This window comes from Calonectris borealis, chromosome Z (assembly GCF_964195595.1).
Source record: "Calonectris borealis chromosome Z, bCalBor7.hap1.2, whole genome shotgun sequence".
In the NCBI taxonomy this organism is placed as follows: domain Eukaryota; kingdom Metazoa; phylum Chordata; class Aves; order Procellariiformes; family Procellariidae; genus Calonectris; species Calonectris borealis.
In genome coordinates this window covers 84,497,648-84,522,686 of record NC_134352.1, presented here as the reverse complement: position 1 = coordinate 84,522,686, position 25,039 = coordinate 84,497,648, and the positions used below count along the sequence as shown (strand labels likewise).

Sequence of the window (25,039 nt, the reverse complement as noted above, 5' to 3'; positions counted from 1 at the left end):
AGCGGAAAAAGAAGTGATTCTCTCCGAAATTAAAGGTGTGTGTCTTTGGTGTTTCCTGCACTGTCACCTTGCAATAGCTTCAAAATACCTCCCTGAAACATTTTCGTAGCTGGCAGACGCGGCGCTGCTCACGCGCTCAGCAGGGATGGCTTCTGGGGGACGGGGACGTGGGCACCGTGAGCTGCTTTTGTTGGGGTGAACCAGGCTCTTCCCTGACCTGTTGAATTACTAGTGCTGGGCAGTTTTCTGTGAGTGCAGGTGTACACAATTCCCTTATTTTCCTTTCTTTCTTTCAAGGGATTTTTTCATTACCAACTTTGCATCAGATTTACTAGCCTGTATCTCAAGATGACTGGTCAAAACTCGAACTTATCTCCTCATGGGAGCTGTGCCTTACCTACCCATCAACCTTTTCTTCCCAAGGCTTATACAAAACAAGGGGTATCTTGATGTAAAAATCCACCTTTTTATTAAGCAGAAGGGAGGATGTCTATTTTTCCATATCAAAAGCAGGAGCTGTTGCTTCTCCTTTGGGTCTTGCACATACAAAGAATTGTTGTTACTCTCTTTTATATTGCAAAATGCTGGAAAACTAGGAGAGTTTTTAAACTTATGTGAGCCCAGCAGAGCAAACCAGTAAGTGTTGGCTCTTTAGTCAGAGCAATCCTAAAGGCTTGATTTTAAACTAGAAAGTAAAATACTTGACTCAAAATATGGGAGTCAGTGTGCAACGCAGTGCCTTTTGAAGTGTGGTGTCTAACTTAATGATGTCTGGGCAATGGTGCAAAGCAAGAATATGCTTTATTTGTGTATAGTAAATCAAAGGGTTTATGTGGTTATTAAAATCATTGATACTGAAATATAAATATTGGAGTTGGTTAGAACAGAGATGACTTGAGGCAGAAGCAAATTCCAATGTGGATGGTTAAAATTGGAGGCTTATGTCCCGGTCCCATCAACCACTGCATAGAACGCATGGATGCATCTTGCAGGGTAACATGCAGCAACGTCAGGCTGTTAATGCGATGTGCTCCATCGTGGGCTGCGTGACCTCCTGCTGTGCTAGGGGGACCGGGACGGACATCGGCTCTCTGACCCCAATCAGCGTTTTCTGCCCCTTGTTCCCGATGCTCCAGCGACGAGCAGAGTTACTGAAACCGCCGGGTCCCAGGGCCAAAAAGAATTAAATTTTTTTTTTACAGCCTGAAAGTACAGCTAATGCAAAAGCCTGCGGGAGGGCTGGGGACCTTCTGGTGGCAATGCGAGTCAAAAAATTGCAGATTGCAGTGATTTTAAAGGTTACCAGCAGGCCGATGTGGAACACACAGTAGGCTGTTTTTCTCATTCTTTTCATGATACTTGGGAAATATGTTTGTGCGTGTTAATGATCTTTCTGAGCTTTTCTTGGCGAGTCCCTCCTACCCGGTTTGAAACAAATTGAAGCCGGTGCCGAGAACTGTTTCTGGGTGGGATGGGGAGGCTGTCCACCTCCTGGGCTCCCCCCAGTCCTGCCCGGGGCCAAGCCTGCTCCCGCATTGCCAGGACTCAGCCTGGGCACATATCTTGATAGTTTTGGCCTCAAATAAGCCCTTGTTTTAAGGAAGGGCAATTGCATGTGAAGCTTTTTGAAGTGGGTATAAATCCTGCGATCTCTTCTTGTTGTATCTGCATTTGAAATGCCTCTTGGTCTCCATAGGATTTAGCTTTGCATTGTCCTGAAATAATTTTGCTAAAGCATAGATGCTTAAATGGTGTAATGCTGGCAGTGCGAGCGTTTCTCCATTCCCTTTGCTCCCTAGGTTTAAGGTGTTATGTGGGAAAAGTGTTAAAATGTCTGAATCGGTCATGGGTATGTAAAACAGGATAAAAAAAATTGGAAGTAGTAACCTCAATATTTGAAGTAATATGCACCTGTGCGGTAGAGCAGCTATTCGAATCCCGAATATACCATAGCTCTGCCCTGGTTGAACTTGCTTTGCATGGGGAAGGGGTTTCATCGCTGCAAGAAGCAGTTACAGTCACTTGTCAAGGTTATATTTCATCCATTTCTAAGTAAACCATAGCTTAAAGGAGATGGGTGCCCTTCGGGGACGGGGAGAATGGGTGACAGGGAGCATCCCAGTGCACGCTCCGGAAAGCTACTGCTTGCTGATGCATTTCTTCTGTTTCTTCTCTCCTAGCATGTGCCGAAGACTTTTTCTACACTTCTCAGGGAGGTGACACGTCTATCGATGGCGTGGATGATGCTGATGACTTTGAGAAAACTAGGCACGCCTTCACGCTGCTTGGTAAGGAGTTGCTCTGCTTGGAGGCTTCCCAGCAGAAGTCTCTTGCAAACGTTTTTCGGTATTTTGCCTGAATTATATGGCTCTCCTGTAACACTAAGAGGTATAAATCCATCTTCCTATTGACCTAGTTGGCTTTACCTTGTTCTTTAGTATAAGCTACAGTGTTTCTTGCGGCTATCTGCAAAGCGACAGTGAAATGGAGAGAGGACACTGAATTTAAGAGAAACCAAAATAAACCATTCTGGCGTTGAAGCTCTGCTGCAACTTTGACTTGCCCTTTTTTTTTTTTTTTTACCCTATTTAAAAGCAGGAAAAGAGCTATTACTCTGCAGTTCAATCTGTGTTTGAGTTGAGGGTGATGTCACTTCTCGGACCATCACAGTATTGTACCGAGGAGCTGAGTACATCCCTGCTTGCAGAGTCCACGTTTGCATGGCCAGCTGCAAAATCTGCCGCTGCAACAACCCGTGCACGCTGCAGTTACACAGTGCCATAGCCTCCCTGCAGCAGTGACTGTTTGAAAGGAAAAACAATTTTTGCAGGGGAAAACTTTCCCAGAGTTTATTAATACTTATCTGAAACCAAGTTTGTAAATCTCGGTAAGTCTCAGTGTCTCTCCATTGCATTTCATATGTTTCGTGATGCAGTTGGCAGCCAGCTGTGAAATTCCCCTGAGCAGCTGTATCACAGCCACTGCGCTGTGCCAGCAGTGAGCATGGGGACTCATTTCAAGTGTTATAACTGCAAATGTTTCCCCAAAATTTGTCCTCTCTGTGTTTTACATGGGCTTGATCTCTTTTTTTTTTTGGGGTGACAGCGGGGTCGTGTCTTTACCCTCCTCTTGTCTGGCTTGTGTGACTTCTGTTAACTACTCAAAAAAATATGACTCCACTGGTTGCTCCAAACTTGCCCACGGGACTGTAGTCCCCAGGGAACTCTCTCCCCATCCCCTTGCCATGTGCAGTCTCGCTTTGGTCCCCTTCTCTGCCCCCCCCAAAGAGACCTCCTGTCTCCTTGCTGGTCCCTAGGAAGCACTGTGCGGGCATCTTCCTCCACTGCCAATTTGATGATGTTTTCCTGCTCTTCACATGGTTCCTCTGCCTTCAGTGTTTCCCAGCTCTGTCTGCTTCTGTTCAGGGCCTGGTGAAATTGCTACTACACTTTCTAGTCTTGCCTTTTTGTGTGTAACAAGGAGAAGTCAGGTTTATCTGCAAATCGCCACCCTAGCCAGGCTTAACTCCAATTAAGAGTGCCAAGTAACAGCAGAGCATTGCTCCTTTTAGTAACCTTGAAACATTTCTGACTGTGCTGATAACAGAAAAGTCCCGAGAGAGAGAAAGGGAAGCTCTTGATAATTCAAAAACCAGCAGGTGATGTCTCAGACCTTGGGTGGATAATTAGGACACCAGCACTGAACACAAAAGGGGCACAAAAAACCCAGTTGGGATGTAAAAATGCAAGAATTGGCAAGAAAGCTGCGTGCAGGCTGCTGCTGAGCAAAGCTCCTGCTGGGAATGCCTGCAAAAGCCTGCCAGAAAAAAATACATAAAGCAATAACATCTTACACCCCAGTGAAGACCCACAACACGTAGCTCCTGTTGAGACACTGGGGACCGTAAGACAGAGCTTCACGTCACCTCCCTGGTGACTTGCTGTAGCACCAGTCTGGAGGCGTTGTGCATCATGTGCACGGCTTTTATTTTCTCTTCTGTTTGTGGGACACTGGCAATAGGTTGTAACTGCTGTGCTTCAATTGTCAGGGAGATATCGCTGTTGGGCTATGATCGCAGAGAAGTAACTCCTTGTTCTATAAAAGCCGCAGAGCCCCTATAGCTCTGATCCCGTTTGATCATTGTGGAGTAGCATCCTTGGTTTCGTGCATGTTCACAATAGTATTAAACCCATCTGTGATAAAATTGCTTTGATGCAATCGTTAGGGGTAAAGAAATAACATGAGGAGCTCCTCTTGCTGTCTCAGCTGTCATTTTTGAGTGATGACTTTACTGAGAGTTTATGGTGAGTTTATTGGGAGAGGTCTGATAACTCTGAAAACCAACAGCCCAGGAAGGAAATCAAACACCGCAAGCGTTTTCAAATAAACTGAAAATTGCAGTTTGTTTTCTGTTGTGAAAATCAGCTATCAATTGTTCCCGTAGGAGTGAAGGAGTCTCATCAGACGACCATTTTTAGGATAATTGCTGCCATTCTGCACCTAGGGAACTTGGAAATCCAAGCGGAACGAGATGGCGATGCCTGTAGCGTATCGGTAGGTCACCAGCAAGCGTGAGAGCTTTGTATGCTTATAAATCGGGCCTCGTTGGACGTGTTGAGCTTCACAGCTTTGGTAGAAACCCTTTTCCTCCTAGTTTTCTTTGCTTTTTTTGAAAACACATGGTTTTCTGGTTGCTTTGTTTTTCCTGGAACATAGTGTATTATTTCTCCTCTCTAGCCAGCCCATAAGTGAGATGATTCAAAGGTCGCTTACCACCTTAAGTCCCAACCCATCTTTAACTCTTCCTGCTTTCTTAAAAGACTTGGTGCACAGAGTATCGGGGGAACAGAAGGTGTGATGCTACAGGCAAAGCCATGAGGCTGCTGCTTGTAATGTGGCCATCCAGTATTCAAAGGAGCGCTGCACAGTTAATTAGCAAGAATAAATAAGACTAAAGATGCCTTTGTGGGGGTTTTTCTGTTTCTGTGTTTGTTCAGGGGAGGGGAAAAAAAAATGACTAGATGGAAAATACTATCCTGTCAATTATCATTGCATCCCAGACTGGGTCGTTTGTTCCTAATTAAAGTATTAAAGTGGGTTCTGCATACACTTCTAGTGGTACCCTTGAGATGATGTGGTGTGCGATTAGTTGGATGCTGGGGGTAATTTGCTTGATATTTGGCAACATGGATATGTAGAAGTGATCTGCTCCAACAACGTTGAGATCTGGAATGGAGTTCATGTTGTTTAATTACCTTCAGATGTAATTGCATGTTATTAAATCAATCCTGTTATGACTTGGAATCCATGGTCAAAAAGATATCAGAGCAAAAAAGCATCCTAGAGGTCTTTTAAAATGCATTTTTCTCTCCATCCCCAAACCCATCCAGCTCCTGTACGAGCATGTATCTAACTGGAAACAATTTACTTCCTTTAGATATGTATTATTGCACTGAGGAAAGAGGAACTTATTTCTCATTGTCTAAAAGGCAGTGCCCACTATCTTAGCATAATGGAGGCTCAGAACTGCCTTGTCTTAGTTTGAGGGGGGAAAAAAATACAGTGCACTAGGGGAAAATGAAGTTCACATTTCATTTTATTGATTATGCAAAAAACAACCCCTCTGGTAACGCGCATTTTGCAACTGTTATTCAAAATGGGGTTGGTTTGTAAGAGGCACGCTGTAACGGCATTCCCTGAGCTTTAACTTGAGGCTTAGTCAAGGTTGCTCTGAAGGAGCATATAGCTGCAGCTCAAGGAGGAGTAAAGTGGAGAGTGCTCTTTCCTGTTGGCAGTCACCGTGGAAATCTGCTTTTAAGTTCAAGAGCTTAAGGATAGCCAGAGCAGAGGAAAGCCATAGGGTCTACCACCATTTAGAGCTCTGTGTGAGCCGTTTCATCCATGTCCGTGAAGACTAGCCCAACTGGATGAGTGCTCATCACTTTTCTGTTTCCTATCAACCACAGAGAAACACAGTATTTCCCCATATAGTTATGAAATGCTGCTAATTTCTTGCACTGATCTGGGAACCCGCTGTTAAAACTCCAGTTCTGGAGTGTTACCAACCTGCTGACTTTGCTTCTTGTTACCCCCAGAGTGAGGACGAGCACTTGAACAACTTCTGCGGCTTGCTGGGCGTGGAGCACAGCCAGATGCAGCACTGGCTTTGCCATCGCAAACTCGTCACCACGGCCGAGACCTACGTGAAGAACATGTCCGTGCAGCAAGTGGTGAATGCCAGGAATGCCCTGGCCAAGCACATCTATGCCCAGCTCTTCAACTGGATCGTGCAGCACATCAACAAGGCCCTGCACACCACTGTCAAGCAGCACTCCTTCATCGGTGTGCTCGATATCTACGGGTAGGCATGCTTTCTGCTTCTAAAGCTGTAAATTAGTCTTTTCTAATTTGTCTTGCCCTTCTGACCATGCATGCTTGACCTTGGCTTGTGGCAGGGGGTGGGAATAATAAAAAGGGATGCAGAAAAGCGCAGTCATGGTGTGTGGTTTGCAGTTTTGAGCCTCCTTTAGATTGTTGCAGCCCTGACCCCAAAACAGTGCATGGAGATCTGCTTGAGTGCTGGCTTTTGGGATTTACCTCCCATGCTGTTCCCATTCGGGATTTCTGTCCTGTTTAAAGCATCAAGCTTAAAGATGAGCTAAGGGTAAAGGTGCAGATGTGGAGAACAAAGACTGCGCTGGCTCTGCCTGGGGTTGCTGTGAGGTTTGAGGAAGCTACTTTGCCTCTTCAGCTGTGAAACCGCTGCTGCAGGACCCTTGTGCAACGAGAGCTTTCAGAGGACTTTGGGAACCTGTGGTGGGGGGGTAAGGTGCAAAAAGCTCTGGCATAACCAAGAGTAAGGCTTGCAGCCTGCAACCTCAGGGGCAACGAGCCGCTTTAAATTTGGACAGTTACTGTCTGGTCTGTCGTCCTGGCACTTGAGCGCTGGTAGAAGAGGGATGCAAGAGTTGTATGTGAAGAGTTCATTTTAGCTGAAGTGCTGCAAAGAAGCAGGAGATAGAGGAGAAAGGAGGGGGGTTATGTCAGTTGTGGGAAAAGGAAAGAGGTCTTCTGCGTTTGTTTTCCTCTCCCTTCTTTCAACACCATCCCTTTTCTGTCTCTTCGGGACCAAGGACAAGGAAGTGGGATGGCAGTGACCCTGCTGTGCTCCCTTTAATATATTAAGGTACTTAGTTGCTCCTGTTTCGGAGGGGAAGGTGGGATGGACAAGTTGTAGCTGCTCCAGGAACCAGTCCCTGACCCAGTGCAGTCGCTGTGCTTGCTCAATCCCAAATCTCATGTAATGGCAGACTCCTTGTAAGGTCTGTCAGATCTAGGTGAACCTGAAGTTTAGAATGAAATCCTGCTGAAGTTGTTCTGGGTCAGCTGCAGAAAGCTTTTATGGATATAATACCTATACAGTTACTGGAATTGGGTCTTGTTTATAAAACCTCCCATGGGGTTTCTACAGCTACTGGTGTTTGGGATGTTGATTTTAACATCTGCTGGACAGCCACGGCAGCAGAAGGGATGCCAGAAGTCAGTGCTGGAGCATCGGTGTAGCCCATTGCCTGCTCTTCTCCATCAGCGACCGTACAGCAAGGTCTACAGAAACACTTGAACCAAGTATGCTAAGAGTACAGTCCTCTTTGGTTTGAGACTTTAATGGGATGGTTTGAGGTGGTGAGGTTGCTGTCAGAGGTTTGAAAGTGTCTGGGCTTTCCTAGATATATATAGCACAGGACCTGGAAGATCTTAACCAGATGGGATTGGCACTGTCTGGTTCAAAGACTGTATGAGATGGAAAAGCTGTTTCCCATCAGTGTCCCTACAAATAGAGATTTCTGCAGGCTGGAATATGAGAAATAAGGCTTTGAGATGGAGCTTTGTGGGCAGTAGTGGGTCAATACAGAAAGCTGGACATCTGAGTTACAAAATCAGATGCGGTCTTTCAGAAATCTGAATAAAAGGAGATTTGAGGATAATGCTCATGAAAGATTAAGCTGGGCTTGAAAACCTGTTAGTGTGGAAGAAAATCCTCCCTTAGCTGCAGGTCTTCTGTGCATCACATCCAGCATGTTGGCCAGCTGATGCTTTTTACAGCACTGGTGTCACCACAGAGTACAGCAGGCTTTTTTTTCCCACAGCGAGCTGCAGGTCCTATTGAAACAGGCAGGTTTGCAGGGATGAGTGTCTGCACTCTGGGCCGTAACACTTGTGTGTGAGACCATAAATCCCCTTCAGAAGGGGGTATTGCTGTCTAAATGCTGAGTAATTAACAATGCAGGGACTTTGGGTGCTGGCAGCCTGAGTCTCTGCAAGTCCTTGAAAGTGGTTTGGTTCCCTAAACTCAGGTTATTTGGGAACTTTAACACATTCTGCCAAATGTTGGAATTTTTTTTTTTCCAAATGTCTGTTGTTTTTCCTTTTCCTCTGGGAGGGGGATTATTAAGCTTAAAAGGCAGGGAGCCTGCACGCAGCCTCCACCGCACGTCCCTGACATCCCAGGAGCACCTCTGTCCTGGGGCTCCTGGGGGAGGACCGTCCCCATGGGTGGGATTTCTAGGGGCCCAAACCAAGGGTGCAGAGGCTGTAGGGTTTGTCTCCTAATTCTCTAATGCTCGACCCTGCATCCTTAATTCTCTGTTAGTATTGGGGTGAGAGGGTGCAGCATTAAAAACCTTTATGTATTTATTGAAAGTGAATCATTTGCTATAGCAGCAATACCGCAGTCCATCTGAAGAGTAGATTCATGTGGCATTCCTGGACTCAGCCGGGACGGCCTGTTTTTACTCTGTTTGCCATGTGAAGTGAACTGTGAACACCCAGGCGGCCGGCTGTATGCTGGACTTACTTATGAACTTTAAATACTTTAGTATAAACACTGGTGCTGCAGCAGGTTTAGGAGATACCTGTCGTGCAGCAGAATAGGGAACAGGAGAAAAGCCAAAATGCAGCATTTGCTCCCCAATGTCCACTCACAGGAGCTGTCCCTAAGCTGGGACGTGCCTTCCCAGGAGCCACGGTGATGGGTTGGAGTGGTGAATGCGTTTGTTTTTTGCACCAGAATATAGGTACTGAAATGAATAAAAACAAAACAGCCATTGGTTTGCTTTTCCCATTAGGATGTCGTCTTAGTGCAGTCCCTTTGTGTGGGCAGGACTTCCTGGCAAGGAGCTGGCGACCAAACTGCTCTGTCAATTAGCAAATTGTGCTGGCAGAGTCCCTTAATTAGCGACTTCATGAAATCTCCCTTGGAGTTGATGTTGTACAGCTGCTCTGCCCCTGGTCGACACTCGCTGAGAGGTTCATAAATCACATCTGGTGTCTCTGAAGTGGAAAAAGAGTTTCCACTCTGATATCTTTCCTCTTGTACCCCTGCTCTCATTGTGTTTTTCCACCTAGCTCACTGTGCTTCTCCATCTCCATTTTAATTAAATCTTTTATTGCCCCATTGTTCTGATCGTGAACCTGCAGGAGTTGGTATCTCCAAGGAGTCCTGGGAAACTCAAGTCCCTTTAGTTGCAAGAGCTGATGGTGCTGATCTGCTCGGTGCAACGGCCATGCGACCAAGATCAAGCGCATCAGGAGCTCTTCAAGGACATGTTCATCATTGAGGCTCTGGCCACGTGTTTAATACAAACATTCGTTGGTCCCAGGCACTGGATTTTGTTGCATTAAAGATTGCAAAGCTCAGTTCCTGGGATGGGGAGGGATTGAGCATCCTCTGTTCGGCATGGGCTGCACCAGCTCGAGGGCAATGCCAGCCCGGGTCAGGCAGAGAGAGAGCTGGTCCTGGGTTTCCTCGAGGGCTGTGGGGCTGATAAAAGCGCAAAAGCGGCTCCTTTCTCCCATTTTCCATTTTCCTTTTCCATTGCCTTTTCCTGAGGGCTGAGGCATTTTCTATGGTGAGCGCATTGCCACCTGGCAATACCTGGGGAATAGCTGCATCATGTGGATAATGGCCGGGTAATCCTCAGAAAGTACTGGAAATACTGATTTTAGGGGAAAAAAAGGACTTCCATTTGTTTAGTGCTTTAAGACTGTTCTGCCAGCTCCTACAGCACCTATTACCTGAGCAGTTATTTCACTGCACATTTGTCATTACGGCAGCTTATTCATTAAGCACAGGGAGCTTTGCCACTTCTTCCCTTAGTTTAATCCTTACAGTCATGTGTCAAAGACTTTTTTTCTCCTTCCTCCAACTGTGCCTTGAAAATAGAAATATAAATAACATAATTCCCTGTGGTAGCTGAAAAATGTCCTTTTTTTTTCCTTTTAAGAGCAAGCCCGGCTCCCTCTGCCTGTTCCTGGGCTCCACATGCTTCAGCCTCGACCACCTCGGGGGCTCTGCTGTCTTTCTCCTGCTTGCCTGTAGTTTGTGTTATTAAAACTGCATATTTTTTCTTTTCTAATTGTGACTAGGAAGCCAGTTTTGAGCTCATTTTGGAGTTGGCCAATGGCCCGTGGAGGGGTGGGATAGCGTTTGTGCAAGGGGAGCTTTTGAAGCCCTGATGAAGAGGGGGATCACCGAGACCAACACCAAACTCCCTCGAAGGAGCGTGTTGGAATTGGAGCTGAAAGCACCATTTCTACCGTTGCCTCCAAGAACCCACTTGCTCACATGTATCTAATTTTTGTGCTATCAGGGATGCACAATTATGCACAGGGCTATAATTATGAATTTAATACCTTCTTTTTCTGCTCTATTGAATTGCATTAAAAATACTGTGTTGGGTCTTTTAAGACAGCAGCTACTGTTTCTCCATCACCTTTGCAGTGAATATATTTGGACTTAATATTTCATAGTATTTTTCCCCAAGAAAGGCTGTTATGTTTCTCGTCTCAGCACTACTGGCTGATGGGCAGGAAGCTACAGTCATACCAAATATCGCATTTGTGCGTAGCAGAAGAGACCTCTTGAATCCCTTGAGTTGTGGCAAGGAAAGAGAGATGTTTTGGGGAATGAGGAATAAAGTGTAAATCTGGGATAGGAGGAACGTGAAGAGACGGTTGAATAACTGGTGTTCCCTGTCATGCAGATGACACCATTACAGAGAAAAGTAGATTTTGAGATGAAGCAGTGCTTAATGCTGATTTATTCATTGCTTTGCAGGTTTGAAACTTTTGAAGTGAATAGCTTTGAACAGTTTTGTATCAACTATGCCAACGAAAAGCTCCAGCAGCAGTTCAACTCGGTAAGGTCAGCTTGGAAGTGTTCCATAAAACTTAGCAGAAAACGTATCAAGGCGGGATTATTGTATGTCTGGCTTCTGCTTAACGGCATTTACCTGCAGCCTGGCCAGATCGCATGGTCAGCATGAATGTAGTCCTTGGGATACCATCTCTCCCGGGCAATGAATTGTGCATTGCAATTGCACTAAATATTGACATCAAGTTGAAAACGTTGCTTGGTTGATTGATAAGCTTGATACTTGGAAGCAGGTTTGCAAATAGTTTATGCAAACGTTCACTGATGGTTTCAAATAAGTAGAAAGTTTGCCAATTTTTTTTTTTGGTGTAGTTTCAATTCTAAACCGAAACCTGGATGGTCTTGTGCTGAGTCCTGATTTCCAGTGCGAGACCAAAGCATGAGTGGAAATCTGCCCATTAAGTGTGGCTTAAACCTCTGCAACGAAAACTCTGTGTTAAATAGCAGGGTTGGACACACTCCCCATTTTTCACTTGGACGTGCCTCACAAAAACCTGAGATTCTTTTATTTTATTAGATACAAGCGCTTACCTGCACTGGAAATGAAACCAGTAAGGGATCGTGTTCTGCTTTTGTTGTGAGCAGGGAAAAAATTACTATTAGTTTCAGAATACAAGGGAAAACTTCTTAAATTTGAGCAGCTAAGTGCTGCGGAGTGGTTTGGCACTTTGAAACCATGTCATATGCGTGGACATGAACATTTGCAGTATATCTAATGCATCAGATCAGTGCTGCTAAAAATGAAAAGTAAATTATGGGTTGTATTTGCACTATTCGTATCTTAGTATGTCCAGCTATCACTTCTGAAGCTTATAAATTCAAACTCCGAGATGACATGTTTGAAGAGATTTTAAAAAGCTATCTTTGAAGAAAAAAGTGCATTTGAAAAATCATTTTTTAATATGCTTAGAGTATCTCAGAAATAGCCAGAGACAATTTATCTGCTTGGGCAGAGGTCTGAGGTATATAAACTATGCAAAGATTGGTGATTTTTTGTTTCTTTTTTGTAATAAGACTCTACAATAGAAATGTTCCTGAGTCAGTCAGATACTGCTGCTGATCTCTTCTAGGACGATGGGTGCTCTTTGTGAAGCTCTGCTCGCAGATGGGGGCACACGTGCTCAGCCCTGGCTTGGCTCCCAGCTTGTGAACCTGCTGCGGGTCACTAGTTTAATGAGCACTGCGCTAAAGGAGACAGGGATTTTTCTCAGCCCAAGAGATATATATGTTATTGCCATTTCAATATATGGCTTTCACCTAGATGTAATGACAGCTTCAGTCATTTTCTAGTGAAAGTCATTCAAAGCCTTTTTTTCCCCCCGCGTGGTTTCCTAGTGTAAAGCTTTTCTTTTCCTTCCCAGAAGCTAGATTGTGTAAATGGCAGAGCCCGTACAACGTTGTACATGAGGGCACCTTCTACGGCTTCTGCATGTGCTGAGGGAATACTCTACTCCAGTGGGGACGAGCGGGTGAACGGGGAAGGGGCAGGCGCTGTGCTGGCTGGGGTCAGAGTCAGTAATTCTGCTGTTTTTCCACTCAGCACGTGTTTAAGCTGGAACAAGAAGAGTACATGAAGGAGGGAATCCCTTGGACTCTCATAGACTTCTACGATAACCAGCCCTGCATAGACCTTATAGAGGCAAAACTTGGTATCTTGGACCTACTGGATGAAGAGTGCAAGGTAAAGAGGACCACCCACCTTTTCGCTGGCATCTTTATTTTTATAAAAGGTTAGAGAATGGGCTTTAACCTGCAGTAGCTTGCAAGAGGATAAACATCTCCTTTCACATGCATTGCTGGGGTGTCTTCATGGCTAGAGTAGGCTGTTGGCATTTGCTTTGCTTTAGGACCATTCAGAACCCGAAGCACCTGGCACTGGTTGCTGCTGGTGACATTGCATTAGATGGAGCGATTCCTATGCAACAGCAGGAATATGGCCAACTTTGCCGTAGATCTGCCTGGTACTACTTTTTTCATCCATGCTTTTTTGGATCAAAAAAATGAAATGCAAGATCTATTCCCCCACATCAAATGCCAATTATCTGGGTATTTACCTGTCAATGGGGAATGCTGTCATTAGTCACAGGCCCTTATTATGGGCCTTCTAATCACTCTTTTATACTAACCTGCAAGCGTTCTCCCGCTTTATGAAAATTTCAGCCAAGCCTGTCAACTGAAAGCACTGGTTTATGAATGGAAACCTTCACCCCCGCATCACTGACAGCAGCGTTTCACCTCTCGGGGGGAGCCAGCCGTGGCGGGTGCGGGGCCACAATAGGGTAATTGCAAGTCATCTTGCAATGTACAACGGTGGATAAATATACTCTGGGACTTGAAATGGCATCGAGGGGGTCCTGGCAACATAATGAAACGGTAGCGCAAATGCAGAGGGTTTGTCAGTAATGTTCTCGCTTCACAGAATGGATTTTTTTTTAATCTTTAATGTGAGGTTGGGGAGGGGGTGGTTGGGTACATGCTAAAGCAGTTCGGCTAATGAAGGTCATAGACCTTTGGCGCGTAATGAGAGTCTTGTCACCGTTTGAGAGAAGAAGGGGACCAGACAGGGTTGAAATGGGAATCGGCAATGAAAGAGAGGGCTCTCGATTTGAGACTGGAGTTTTAAAGACTAAACCTGTCTCGTGAAAGCAAACGATAAAACCCCTGCCTCTGAAAAAAGAGGGCTTTAGGATATGTTTGGGTTTGGGGGTTTTTAAACAGCTTTGAGGTCTTAGGAGTTGGAAGCTGTTGTAGAATTATTAAGGTTGGAGGGGGCTTCTGGAGGTCATTTGGTCCAACCTCCAGTTACGTCCCTGGTCTGCCCAGGAAGCCTTATAATCTCCACAGGACTGTGACCTTATGTCCTCTGCTAAGTGACCTTGGAGTCCTCAAAGGGCCTTTTCCCCATTTCCTGCATTGGACTGTCACCTGCCCGGATCTGGAGCTTTTAGGACCTCTTTATTTTGCTTTGGCCTAAAACGATACCAGAGGAAGAGCAAGAGTTAATGTCCCACGCACAGAAATGGCATTGGCCAGAAACCAAGGCCACTGCGACAGGCGCAGCATTAAAGTGCTGTAGCACAAACTGATGAGCCTGAAGAGGAGGGAAAGGGGAGAAGGGCATCCAGGAGAATCTCCCTGCTGGTGAGCTGTGAAATGTGGAGGGAGTCACCCGTAAGGCCAACAGTTGTGGTGGGAAATAATCTAGGATAAGAGCAGAGCCCTTGAGGAAAGCAAGGAGGCCAATGTAGAGCCCATCAGAAGAGGGAGGCTGTCTTCTGAAAATCCAGTCGTGGGAAGTTGGGAGGGCATGTAGAAGACTTGCTTGGATGTCTGGGGTGACTTTAGTGTATGGTTGGCCGTGTTGTAGAGGGAATGACTTTGGCAGAGGGGACAGCAGACTTCCTAGGAAGACTTTGAAGGCTTTGTGGTTGGAGGGAACATGTGAAGAGCAGCTTCAGTGCTCTGGAGAGGAGGAGCTGCCTGGGGTTGATTTTTCAAGGGACTTCAATTATCATCAGAGGAAATGGAAAATTCTCTAAGAAATGCAGTCATGTCTCTTTATCAAAGCTGATTTTCAGGCTGAACCTTCTTGCTCTGTGTGAATGCTGCATATCTTCCATACACTTCCCAAGTGTCATTTGGGAGTACAGTCTGAAGTTGCTGTGGATATCCAGGTTTCTCTGTAAGGTGTCCTGCTGCCTGGCTGCTTTCTTGCTTTTGCCTATGCTGTTGGGATGGGAGTGGGAATGCAAAAATTAATGAAAAAAATTTTCTTTTAGTGTGAAGTGCATCTAAAAGGGTTTGGTCTAGAACAGGGTGGTTGAAAGAGTTGATGTGTCAATCACGGCATTATTGTCCAAGATTTATTATGGATCTTAGTGAAATTCTTTCTGCTGAGGAGCAATGTGACCGTGAGGCTGCCAAAGGGGGATGTGTCTAGCCAACCCGCAAACTCCCTCATGTTCTCAAACTCTCTTGTGGATCCGTTTTTTGTGTTTTATGGAACGGTGCCATCGTGTTATGCTGTTAATGTGCCAAATGCATTTTCTAACGCTGTTCAAAAGATGCTCTTTAACCTTTCCCGTGTCATTCTGTCAAGTGCCAGAAATACTAAAGCCTGCTTTCTAGCAAACTGGTTTTCAATCCCACTTGTCTCTCTGCATCTCTGTGAACTTGGGTATCTGAGCAAATGTGTCGTCCTTGGCTGGTTTTGTTAGTTTTTTTGAACATCAGAAATCGGCACATTGCCTTCCTGTGTCACGTCATCCTGTCTGGGAGGATTTCTGCTCCACGAGCAGACCAGGTTGGACCTCTGGGCTTTCCTTTTGGGCGGACCGCCTAATATGACGGTAGAATAACCTTGCCTATGTTATGCTGTCAGCTTTTATGACTTTCATGTCAGCCATACCATTTGCATTGGAACTTGCCCCTGGAGCGTGGAGGAAGCCCAACTCTTTTCAGGCTTTAACATATATTGGAGTGATGAGGAGAAAAGAAATAAAAATTTAAATAGCTCCTACTGTGTTTTGAAGGTTGACTTTTAGATCATAGGTTTGAATGGACCTTCATTGCTTATCCAATTAACTGTCCTTCTGTTGGAGGTGATGGTGGAGGGAATCTCACCCTTTAGTCCAAACAGCTCCAAACATCTCCTCGGCTGTCTGGTGGTCGTAGTGGATTCTTGACCCTGAGACGCTTCTGATACAAAAGCAGTAGACTCAAGCCTAGGGGCTGACCCTGGCTGCGCTGGGTAGGTTTGATTTCGGTTGCAGTAGCTCCTGGCAGCTCAGAGGACAGTGTATGGAGATGGGAGGTGACCCTGGCCGGGATTATGCTGCCCGACCGATTTTGTGCAGAGTGATGGGCAGAGGGACAGTGAGGGCAGATGAGCAGAAGCAGTGACCTTGTGAAATTACTAGTCTAAGGTTTTTCCTGTTTAGAGATTTCCATACAATACTTCCAAGGCAGCTGACTTTCCCCTTCCCCATCCCCTAAAAAAATCTTGGACTGATGAGATAGTCTCTAAATAACTCTCACTGGCTCTAAAGGCCTTCAACTGTCAAGCCAATACAAAAAGCTGTTCTAATAGTACAGATAATGGCTCTGTTAGTTTTTATCTCCAGGAGCTGGTCCCTAATCAGGTGCTTCTCAAGCAGCTAAAAATACCCAGGCTGCCCAACGATGAGCAGGGAGTGGTGCGAGTACAGCGAAACCCTCTTTCTGGGAGGCAGGAGCGACGCCTTTGAAGTTAAATTCTGAGATAAGCAGGATTTTCAGCAAAGTGGATGGCCTAGAAGAGAGCTGGTGCAGGGTAAATCTGCTCTCTGCAGCATCAGGCAGCTCAGGTGGCTGCGGTGCTTCTGCCCCGCGCCCGCGGCTTGGTCCCAAACAGGAGACACCTAATGATTGCTCCAGAGAGAGTTTTTTCATCAGTTATATTTCATATTTATATGTAAAAAAAGAAACCCATCTGCATTTATGTAACTCCATAGTTTCAATATGCATGTCTATCTTGCATGAATAAAATATGTATATAATTGCATAAATAAATGCCTTTTAATATTTATATATAATCTATATTATTTCTACGTGTATCCATAATTGGCTACGCTTACAACAGTAAAATATAAAATATTTTTGGGATAGCATGGCTTATGTGAGCGGCTGCTGCATTTAATTCGGCCGCTTCTTCCAGTTAACGGGAGTGGGCAGGAGCAGCGCATCCCCATGTCCACAACCCTTCTGGTGGGTTTTGGCTTGCTGCCGTGAGATCAAAGGCTGTTTCAGAGAAGCATAAAGAAATATTCCTCATCTGTCTCAAGTTTTCCTTCTTACTGTTTGCTGCCCCTATTTCCTCTGTCACTTTTCATATAAAGGTCTGTGTAAAGACCTGATGGATGATCCAGAGCTTTCCCTGACGCTGCACAATTGGTTTGTGGTTTCTAGGCTTTGTCCCATCTAATTTTAAATATTGCCTAACACTTTTCTTCTGACTCTTCTCTTTTTCTAACCTAAATAATCCGGTCAGCCATTTTTTGTTAAAAATTACAGGTGTGTGTGTATGTGCAACCGTTGCTGTCCTGTTGGCGGTGATGGACGTCCACCAGCCCATGCCTTTCCCATCCCTGCTGGGCAGGCAGGAGGGATGGGGATGAACCCCATCAGCTGTGGTCCCCAGCCTTCAAGTGCAACAACTTCCTTGTTTCCTTTGGTTTTCAAGAATTTTGCTTTGTGGCAAACTTGTTTCGCTGGAGAAGTCCAAAGTAACAGATATTTACAGCCATGCTGGTTTCCTTGTACACCCTTATCTCTTTTGGAAAGCTTTTGGGGGTTTTGGCCGGTAAGCAGAAAGGAACCTAAATATACCCTAAAGAATTGAGTCTTTATGGGAATTGTAATCATGAGAGTGTCAGAAGTTACAACATACTGTCATGTGCTGCTATACAGCTATATGTGCTTCTTACAAAATAGTAAGACAAAACCAATGTATTTTTTATTCCCTGATCTTGGCAATATATCGCATTAACTTAAGTTTACAATGGTTTAGTGGGTAAAAATTGCAGGTGCTGGGTAGGAAGGTAAGCTCACTCCCTCCTTGTAACTGCTGATTTGTGAAAAGTGGCCCATTCCCTTGCTGCACAGGTGGTGCTGTGAGGTTTTTTTTTAGTTGTCGCAGTTGTTTAGGATTTCTCCATTCTCTGCCCCATCCGACCAAAGCAGTGTCTTAGGCAACACTTGATATCTTGGTGTACCATAGCCGAATCCTTGCAAGGTCTGTGTAAGACTTGCACCCTGATTTCGGTGGAAATAGGATGCAGAAGGAGGGTTTGGCATCCAGGAGATTCGTGGCACAGGGGGTTGGATGTGTGGGAGGGGGACATGGGAATCATTTGACTGCAGTAGGACAGGTATGTGCGTCTGAAGTCCCAGCCCTGTGTGCAATTGGGGTTAATGCATCCTGTGTTTGGGATCCAAGTGACCCCACCCCAAGCCTGCTGAGAGGCAGAGGTTTCTTAAGAGTTATAATTTTATTATTATTTTAATATTTTAAAATTATCATTTTATTATCATTATTATTTTACATTAAATAGAATCTCCTGATTGTTGTCTCAGGTGGCAGTTTGTAAAACTATTTGGTCACCAAAAACTGCATTAAAAAAGTAATGTTGGTGCCTGAGCAATTAATGTAACTTAATTGCAAAAAATACTGCTTTAATTAATTTTTTTTCCTGCAAGAGCTGTTCTGGCTGTTGGAGCAGAACCAGCATTCAGGTGTTTTTCACTGGGAACAAAATTTTAGAGTGTTTATCAAGAATATACATGAAAATAAAATGGCACACGGCCCTAGAACTTGGGGGTGGACTTTGTTTCTCAAATATTCCTCTAGCCCATGTGGACTACAGGAAGCCCACAAGCAGGGTTCCTCCAAAACCTCCCTGCACCTCCTTCGCATGCTTTACCACAACTTTTAGGTCCATTTTCTCCCCATCCAGGTTCCCAAAGGCACCGACCAGAACTGGGCGCAGAAGCTGTACGACCGGCACGCCAGCAGCCAGCACTTCCAGAAGCCCCGCATGTCCAACACCTCCTTCATCGTCCTCCACTTTGCCGATAAGGTAACCGGGCGCCTGTTGCGTGCGCTGAGACTTCAACACAGAAATGGGAAATGTATGGAGGGAAAGAAGAGCCATTTGAAGGAAAATTAGTTTATAGCGCCAGCGAGCTGCCTTTTGGTGATAGGGATGCCTGGTTGGCAGTAATCTCGGTTGGGCAGATCTAGATCAGCTTGGAGGACTTCAGCCTCCAAACTATTGCGCTAAGCTTTAAACAGTTGTGCTTTCTAGAGCTGAGAAAAATCCTCTTTCTTAAAGCTGCGGTGAAACGAATTTCTGTAAGGGCAGCTTCACTGAAAATATATTGGAAAAGGGGATTATTTTTGAAGAGTTGGAGCTCCAAGCATCAGCACGGCATGGTGGGGAGGAGCACGTGAGAGGTGATCCTGAGCTGATCCCACCCTTTTGAGGGAGAGGATGCCAACTGTGGGTTCTAAATCCCAGTGTCTGGTGCTGTAGGGTGTCGTCCATGGGCTCCAGCTTCATTGAAACCCTGATGTGACAGGCGTCACTCACAGCAAATAAGAATCTTAAAAGCTTGCAGTTACCCAAAACACACGTTTGTTAGAAAGAAAATGTAATGCCAACCTGGGGGGGGGATGTGTCCGAGGAGCCAGACAACATGCGGGTGCTGCGATCCCGTACAGGTGCTTCTCCTAACCAGGTTTGCTCCGGATGCGAGCGGCACTTTTCATGGCAAAGGTTGATACTTGCCTTTCCATAGGCATGTGATTTTGCACGTGTGTCCTTCACAAATGTTGTTCCTTTGCAAGCTTTGCCTGTCTGCTTTGTGACCAGTTATTTCAGCCAACTTCAAATGTAAAAAATAAAATTTTCATCTGTCCTCTCAAAACTCTTCCAGTGCTCCCCAACCCTCTGCAGTCTCAAAACCAAGAGACCTACCAGAGATGTAGTCAGGAGATCTTTTGAGGTTTATTGCTTAGCTTACAAGGATTTCAGGAGTGAACAAAAGAGCATGTAGAGGGACTGATGATCCTTGCATTTTTACCCCTGGTTTCCATGGAAGTGTGGTTGGGTCCCATACAGAGCAGTTTAATGAAAGAAACAATTTGTGTTTGTGTTAAGGATTTTGCTTTCATTCAGGTTCACTTTCTTTAATAAAAAGTGACCTTTAAATTCCAGTTGTTCCCCTCCTTCTCTCTCTCAGGTTTTTCAGGTGAGCTCCAACAGTAGGGGTGGGGTGGGACACAGCACCTTGTCCCTGTGCGGTTGGACTTTACCCTTTGGGCTTCTTCCTTTGTCTCCCGCTAGGTGGAATACCAGAGTGAGGGATTTCTGGAGAAGAACAGGGACACTGTGTATGAGGAACAGATCAACATCCTGAAAGCCAGCAAGGTAAAAGCAGTGAGTCGGGAGATAATCAGCACCACCACTTTCCAAAGTGTGAGCTTCATGCTTGTGTTCCTGTCCCATGCCACAGCACGTCGTGTATGCAAAAGTGGTTGGAGGCAGCCATGTGAACAGCAGCAAAAAAGGGAAATAAATGGGGTGTGGGGAGAAGAGGGATGAGGCTGCTGGGGGCTATGGTTGCATTGAGGTGTGGATGTGCATGGTCCTCTGCTCTCCTCCACCCTGGAGTTGGTGTCCTGTTGAGGTGCATCAGAAAGCATCAGAAAAATCCTTTCCAAACCGGTTGATCCTCTTCATTTTTTTTGGTCACTGAGAGCAAAAATCGGGAACAGCCAGTTATGGGGCTGTGTAAATCCCACTTAACTCTTGCTCGGAGCTCCCCACCCATCACCTGGCACTGAAGGTGTTTTCAAAAGCATGTGGAGCCACAGGTGATCCTGGGATTAAAAACCACTGTCAGCAGCGTGGTTTGTATATTGTGAGTAGTGTTGCTGACCCTACCACCCTTCTGTATGAAAATGGCTGTTCCCCTTAGCTGTAGTCCATCATACTTGGCCCTGCAACTTTTAATGACTTTAATAATTAGTATGCAAAAAATAAGGTTAATATACAATGCTGGAAATCTGATGTAACTCTGAGACATTCCAGCTGCTGTAGAGCTATTTTACACTTCTGCCAATACGTAACATTAACAAATTAATACATATTGATGATCATGCTTGCTTTCGCTTCTGTATTACAAGATTTCGTGCCATGTACCTTTCTTCTCCCGAGTATTGTACAAACAACTTGTTGACACCTCATTGCATCGAGTGCCAGAGACGTATTGACTGACCTCGAATACCAACTCTCCTGGTAAAGAGCTTTTTGGCACCTGTGGCTTAAAGTATCTGCTAGTCCTGAGGGCTGTGAACTCAGTGGGCTGTTGGAAGCAGAAGAGCAGTAGCTGTGGGGCTCTGCAGGCTTCAGCGTGGGTCGTGCCTGCAGTAAACGAGCACTTGGCAAGTGGGCTTCAAGTTGGAGACTTCCCACTTGCATGTGTGAACGGAGCTGGTTTTATACTGACTCTTCTTCTCCATGAGCATGCGTCTGCACTTGGGTGGCTTGGGTTAAAAGTGTCAATGATGCAGACTTTTAGGGCATTTCAAGTTCTTGTTGTTTAAAACTAGACCAAAAATTCCCCCTGCAACCTTGAGTCTTTCATTGTCATTTAATTAGTTGAGACTTTAAATGGCCTTTACCCTTCCCGGGGCAGCTCTCTTATTAAGAAGTTAGTGTAAAAATCCAGCCCTGCAAAGTCTGACACATCAGCCAGCAGCCAAAATTGAGACTGCATGACTCTGCGGCACCATTGTTTCCACCAGACTTGGTGTGTGGTGTAGGGAAGGAATATATCTGCTTTTCTCCAAATGATTTCCAAGCTTCCCCCAGCACGGGCCAGCTTGTTAACTTGCATTTTTTTTTTTGCATTACAAATTTTGAATCTCCCCTGCATATTGCAAGGAGATGTGTCGCGTGTCCAGATTTTTCCTCTTTGTGCCATCCTCCCTTGGGTTTGCGGCTGGGTAATGCCACCTTCCAAATGCCACTCAAATGATGAGGGGGGAAGGGAGGAAGTATTATTTTTAGGAGCATTTTAAGCAGGAGTTGGTTCTTGCCAAAGTAAGAGAGATGAGAATGGGAAATTAATTGAGCGTTGCCAGTGGCTTGCCCTGCGTCTCGGCATAGAATTCACGTGAAGATGGAAGATGTGCAGTTTTCTCATCCACGGGGGTAGTTGCGAGTCTAATAACTGTGAAGCTGGGCTTTAATAACGCCCAAATCAAGATCTCTGTGTGTTTGGGAAGCTCACAGCTTTCTTGGGGTAAAAACTGGCCATGATTAGAGCTTATTAGAAACACCAGGTAACCTGCAGGAATAATTGATGCTGTATGCTGAATTATTTAGACAGTGCTGAAGTTGCTGTTGGAGGTAGTGCTGCAGAACTGGCCGTGTCTGATAGGGGTTTCTGTTTGACTTCTCCCCGTAGCTGCTGCGAAGTAGGTGCAGAGGAGAGCTGTAACTCATCGGAGTAGTGTGTTGTAGAGTGGGGAGGATGGTGCCACCTGCAACTCATTCCTTAAGAAATTTAAAAAATGCAGAAACGGGTTTATTAACAGCATCACCTTCTCCTCTCTCTCTCTCGTATATAAGGACCATAATATAATATCAGAGCGGGCTGGGCTTTAGTTTAACAGCAAAAAAAACCAAACCCTGCACCTTGCAACTGGTTTGCTTGGCCTTAAAATACGGAGTTTCGTAAGCCATTAATGTGTATGCCTCAGGACCAAAGATTTGGGCTTACTTGGCCTGCAAAGTAAGCTAATGCTCCTTGGGATCAGGTGTTAGGACCTTCACGGTGGTGGCTCTGTAGGCAACACCAAAATCTTTGTTTGTGATCCAGCTTAAAACACTCTCAAATGCACTTGGCTGTGAGAATCTTTGGGTGATAGTTTGATAAACTTCTGCCTTTGAGCCATTTCTTTAACAACGTGGAAGCGGTGGCTGTGGTCAGCCTGTGCCGATGCCGTGCTGTCCCAGGAGGAAGAGCAGCGCTTCCCTTGGGAAGAACATCCTCACCCTCCTCCTGCAAAGCCTCCAAAACCTGATCTTCTGCTCTTGCTTTCACTAGCCCTGTTGGCTGACAGATTCAGTTTTCTTGACTTTTTTTTTTTGCCTCTCACCTGCCATGTGACCTCTATGGGTATAAACAAAAATAAATTTTTTTTTCTTTTGCTGTAAAAAGCAACCCGGTTTCTCTGAACCAAAAAGAGCAGCAGTGGCAATGCTGAGTCTGCCACTCAAATGTGCTACTTTGACTAAAACTTAAATTTGTGCTGCAAAAGGCTGCACTGCGAGGACTTTGTCCTGTACTCGGGATCAGGCCTGCACACAGCATTCACTGCATTCCTCTTGGTATTCCCACTGAGGCGATACACAGGGCAAGGGGGGAATGCTGTCAATTTAACAGGGCAAGGACTTAAAACACCTCTCCGTCAGCAAGTGCATCACTGATGAAGCACTCCCACCAAGGCAGAATTGCCTTCTGCTAATTAGAATGCAATTACTGCTGTCCACAAGATGGTGAAAGAGACTTTGTAAAACAGCTAATTAGTTTTGTTAGTGCTGGTCAGCTAAAACAGCTGGGAGTTGATGTTCTTTGAATTAAGGAAACTGAGTTGAATACTGATCGAAAGCATATGGGCATGATGAAAGATATTATATTCCAGTTCTTTAGAGTTACAAATAATGCACCAATGATTTTGACTTTGTCAGTTGGGAAGGAGGGGTCTGTCCTTCTTATCCCCCAGCATCATGGAATAGATCCTGGGCTGCTAAAGACGATCCTAGCTGCACCAGTGTTGCATTATGCAAGCTGAAAGCTCACCTCTGAGATTCTGGTTGAAAGTTTGCACAGGAGCAAGCACTGCTGTTATCAATAGCAAGCAGATGGAGGGATCGATGGCACTCCCAGCTATGCATCGAGAAGATATTTTGAAACCTGAAATTACAGCCGAGTGTTTTACCACATTGTCCAGTGTGAGATAGTAAAGCGGAGCCCGTGTTGGATGTCTTCCAGCATCAAGCATGTGCCACCCAAACATCCCGTGTTTGCAGGCGGCAAAGCACCCAAGATAGTGACATGTCATCAAAGCACAACAGCTGTCAGGATGTCTTTTTTTGGGATAGAGGGTTAGGCAAAGGAGGTGCGAGCCTTTATTCTGGTAGGAGTTGAGTGAGCTGCAGAGATAAAAATAAAAGCTGTGAGTATGAAGCGGATCCTTAGCTGGTGTTGTCTTGGAGCCTGCAAGCAACTTGCTAATATAATGCAAACAGTTTCCTTTCCACAGAGGTATTTAGGCTGCTGTGCTAGCAAGCTGTGAGAACAGCCTATGGGACCAGGACTGGAAATATTCCTGTCTCAGTCCAGGGATGTGGCAGAGAGCCAGGCAGCCCTTTACGGCATGGGGCTGTCCGTTAATGTCTATAAAGTGGTAAATCCCTGTGCTCTTCTTGGGATCTTATTGGAAATACACCCAAGCTTGGCTTTCGGAGGAGGATCTTATTGGAAATACACCCAATCTCAGCTTTTGGAGGAGCCTGGGATGGAGGGAAGAGCGCTGTGCAGTGCACCGCTGCCTCGTGTCGGTGTTTTTGCGTGGACGTGTTGGGCATGACACGGTACAGACAAGGGGAGCGTGACACTGGTGCCCTCTCCCACGGATGCTCCAGAGCGGGTGTTGGCGGTGGTCTGCGTGCTGCTGGGGCGGCGTCACGGGTGCTTTGGCAGTGCCACCGGGCTGGAGTCCAGCGCAGCTTGGTGATAAGTGAAATCCCTCCTGGTGACAGTGGGGTTTTTTACATTTAAGAATTTACTGTTTGAATGTAAGCACAGCTGTAGCGGAAACCAGTGTGGGTGCATAGCTGGATTCGAGATGTGGAAATTTAACAGCTCTGCTAAAAAGACCAGATTTATTGTGACTTACTTAGTATACATGTTCTCCAGCCTAATGCAAATTTGAAGATCCTGCCCCTTAAAAAAAAATAACATTAACTGCATTTGCCAGCTCACTTGTTCTCCCATTTATGAAGTGGAAATGTTGCTGCTGGCTTCCCAGAAGCCCCAGACTTCAGGGATTTGAGGAGCTAAATGTGATGCCTTCAGGGTTGCAGAATGGCAGTCCTGCTGTCGCCTTGCTTGTTCACGCTGAAATGCAGGTAATTAGTGAGGAAGTGCTGGTGTCTCTTAGTTGTTTGGAAAAGCAGGGGTGCCTCTGGAACCGTGGTGGGAGTGGGCTGCTGC

At 45.5% G+C, this 25,039-nt stretch overlaps 1 protein-coding gene across 1 annotated transcript in view; it reads left to right on the top strand.

The window, feature by feature from the left end:
• Window positions 1-25,039, top strand: part of LOC142075843 (unconventional myosin-Vb-like) — a 115,754-nt gene that overhangs the window by 27,931 nt on the left and 62,784 nt on the right. Inside the window, exons 8-14 of the mRNA XM_075137826.1 lie at window positions 2,181-2,288; window positions 4,445-4,554; window positions 6,096-6,361; window positions 11,117-11,198; window positions 12,753-12,893; window positions 18,706-18,828; window positions 20,098-20,181. Of these exons, the coding sequence (XP_074993927.1) occupies window positions 2,181-2,288; window positions 4,445-4,554; window positions 6,096-6,361; window positions 11,117-11,198; window positions 12,753-12,893; window positions 18,706-18,828; window positions 20,098-20,181 (914 nt within the window). The remainder of the gene's footprint in view (window positions 1-2,180; window positions 2,289-4,444; window positions 4,555-6,095; window positions 6,362-11,116; window positions 11,199-12,752; window positions 12,894-18,705; window positions 18,829-20,097; window positions 20,182-25,039) is intronic.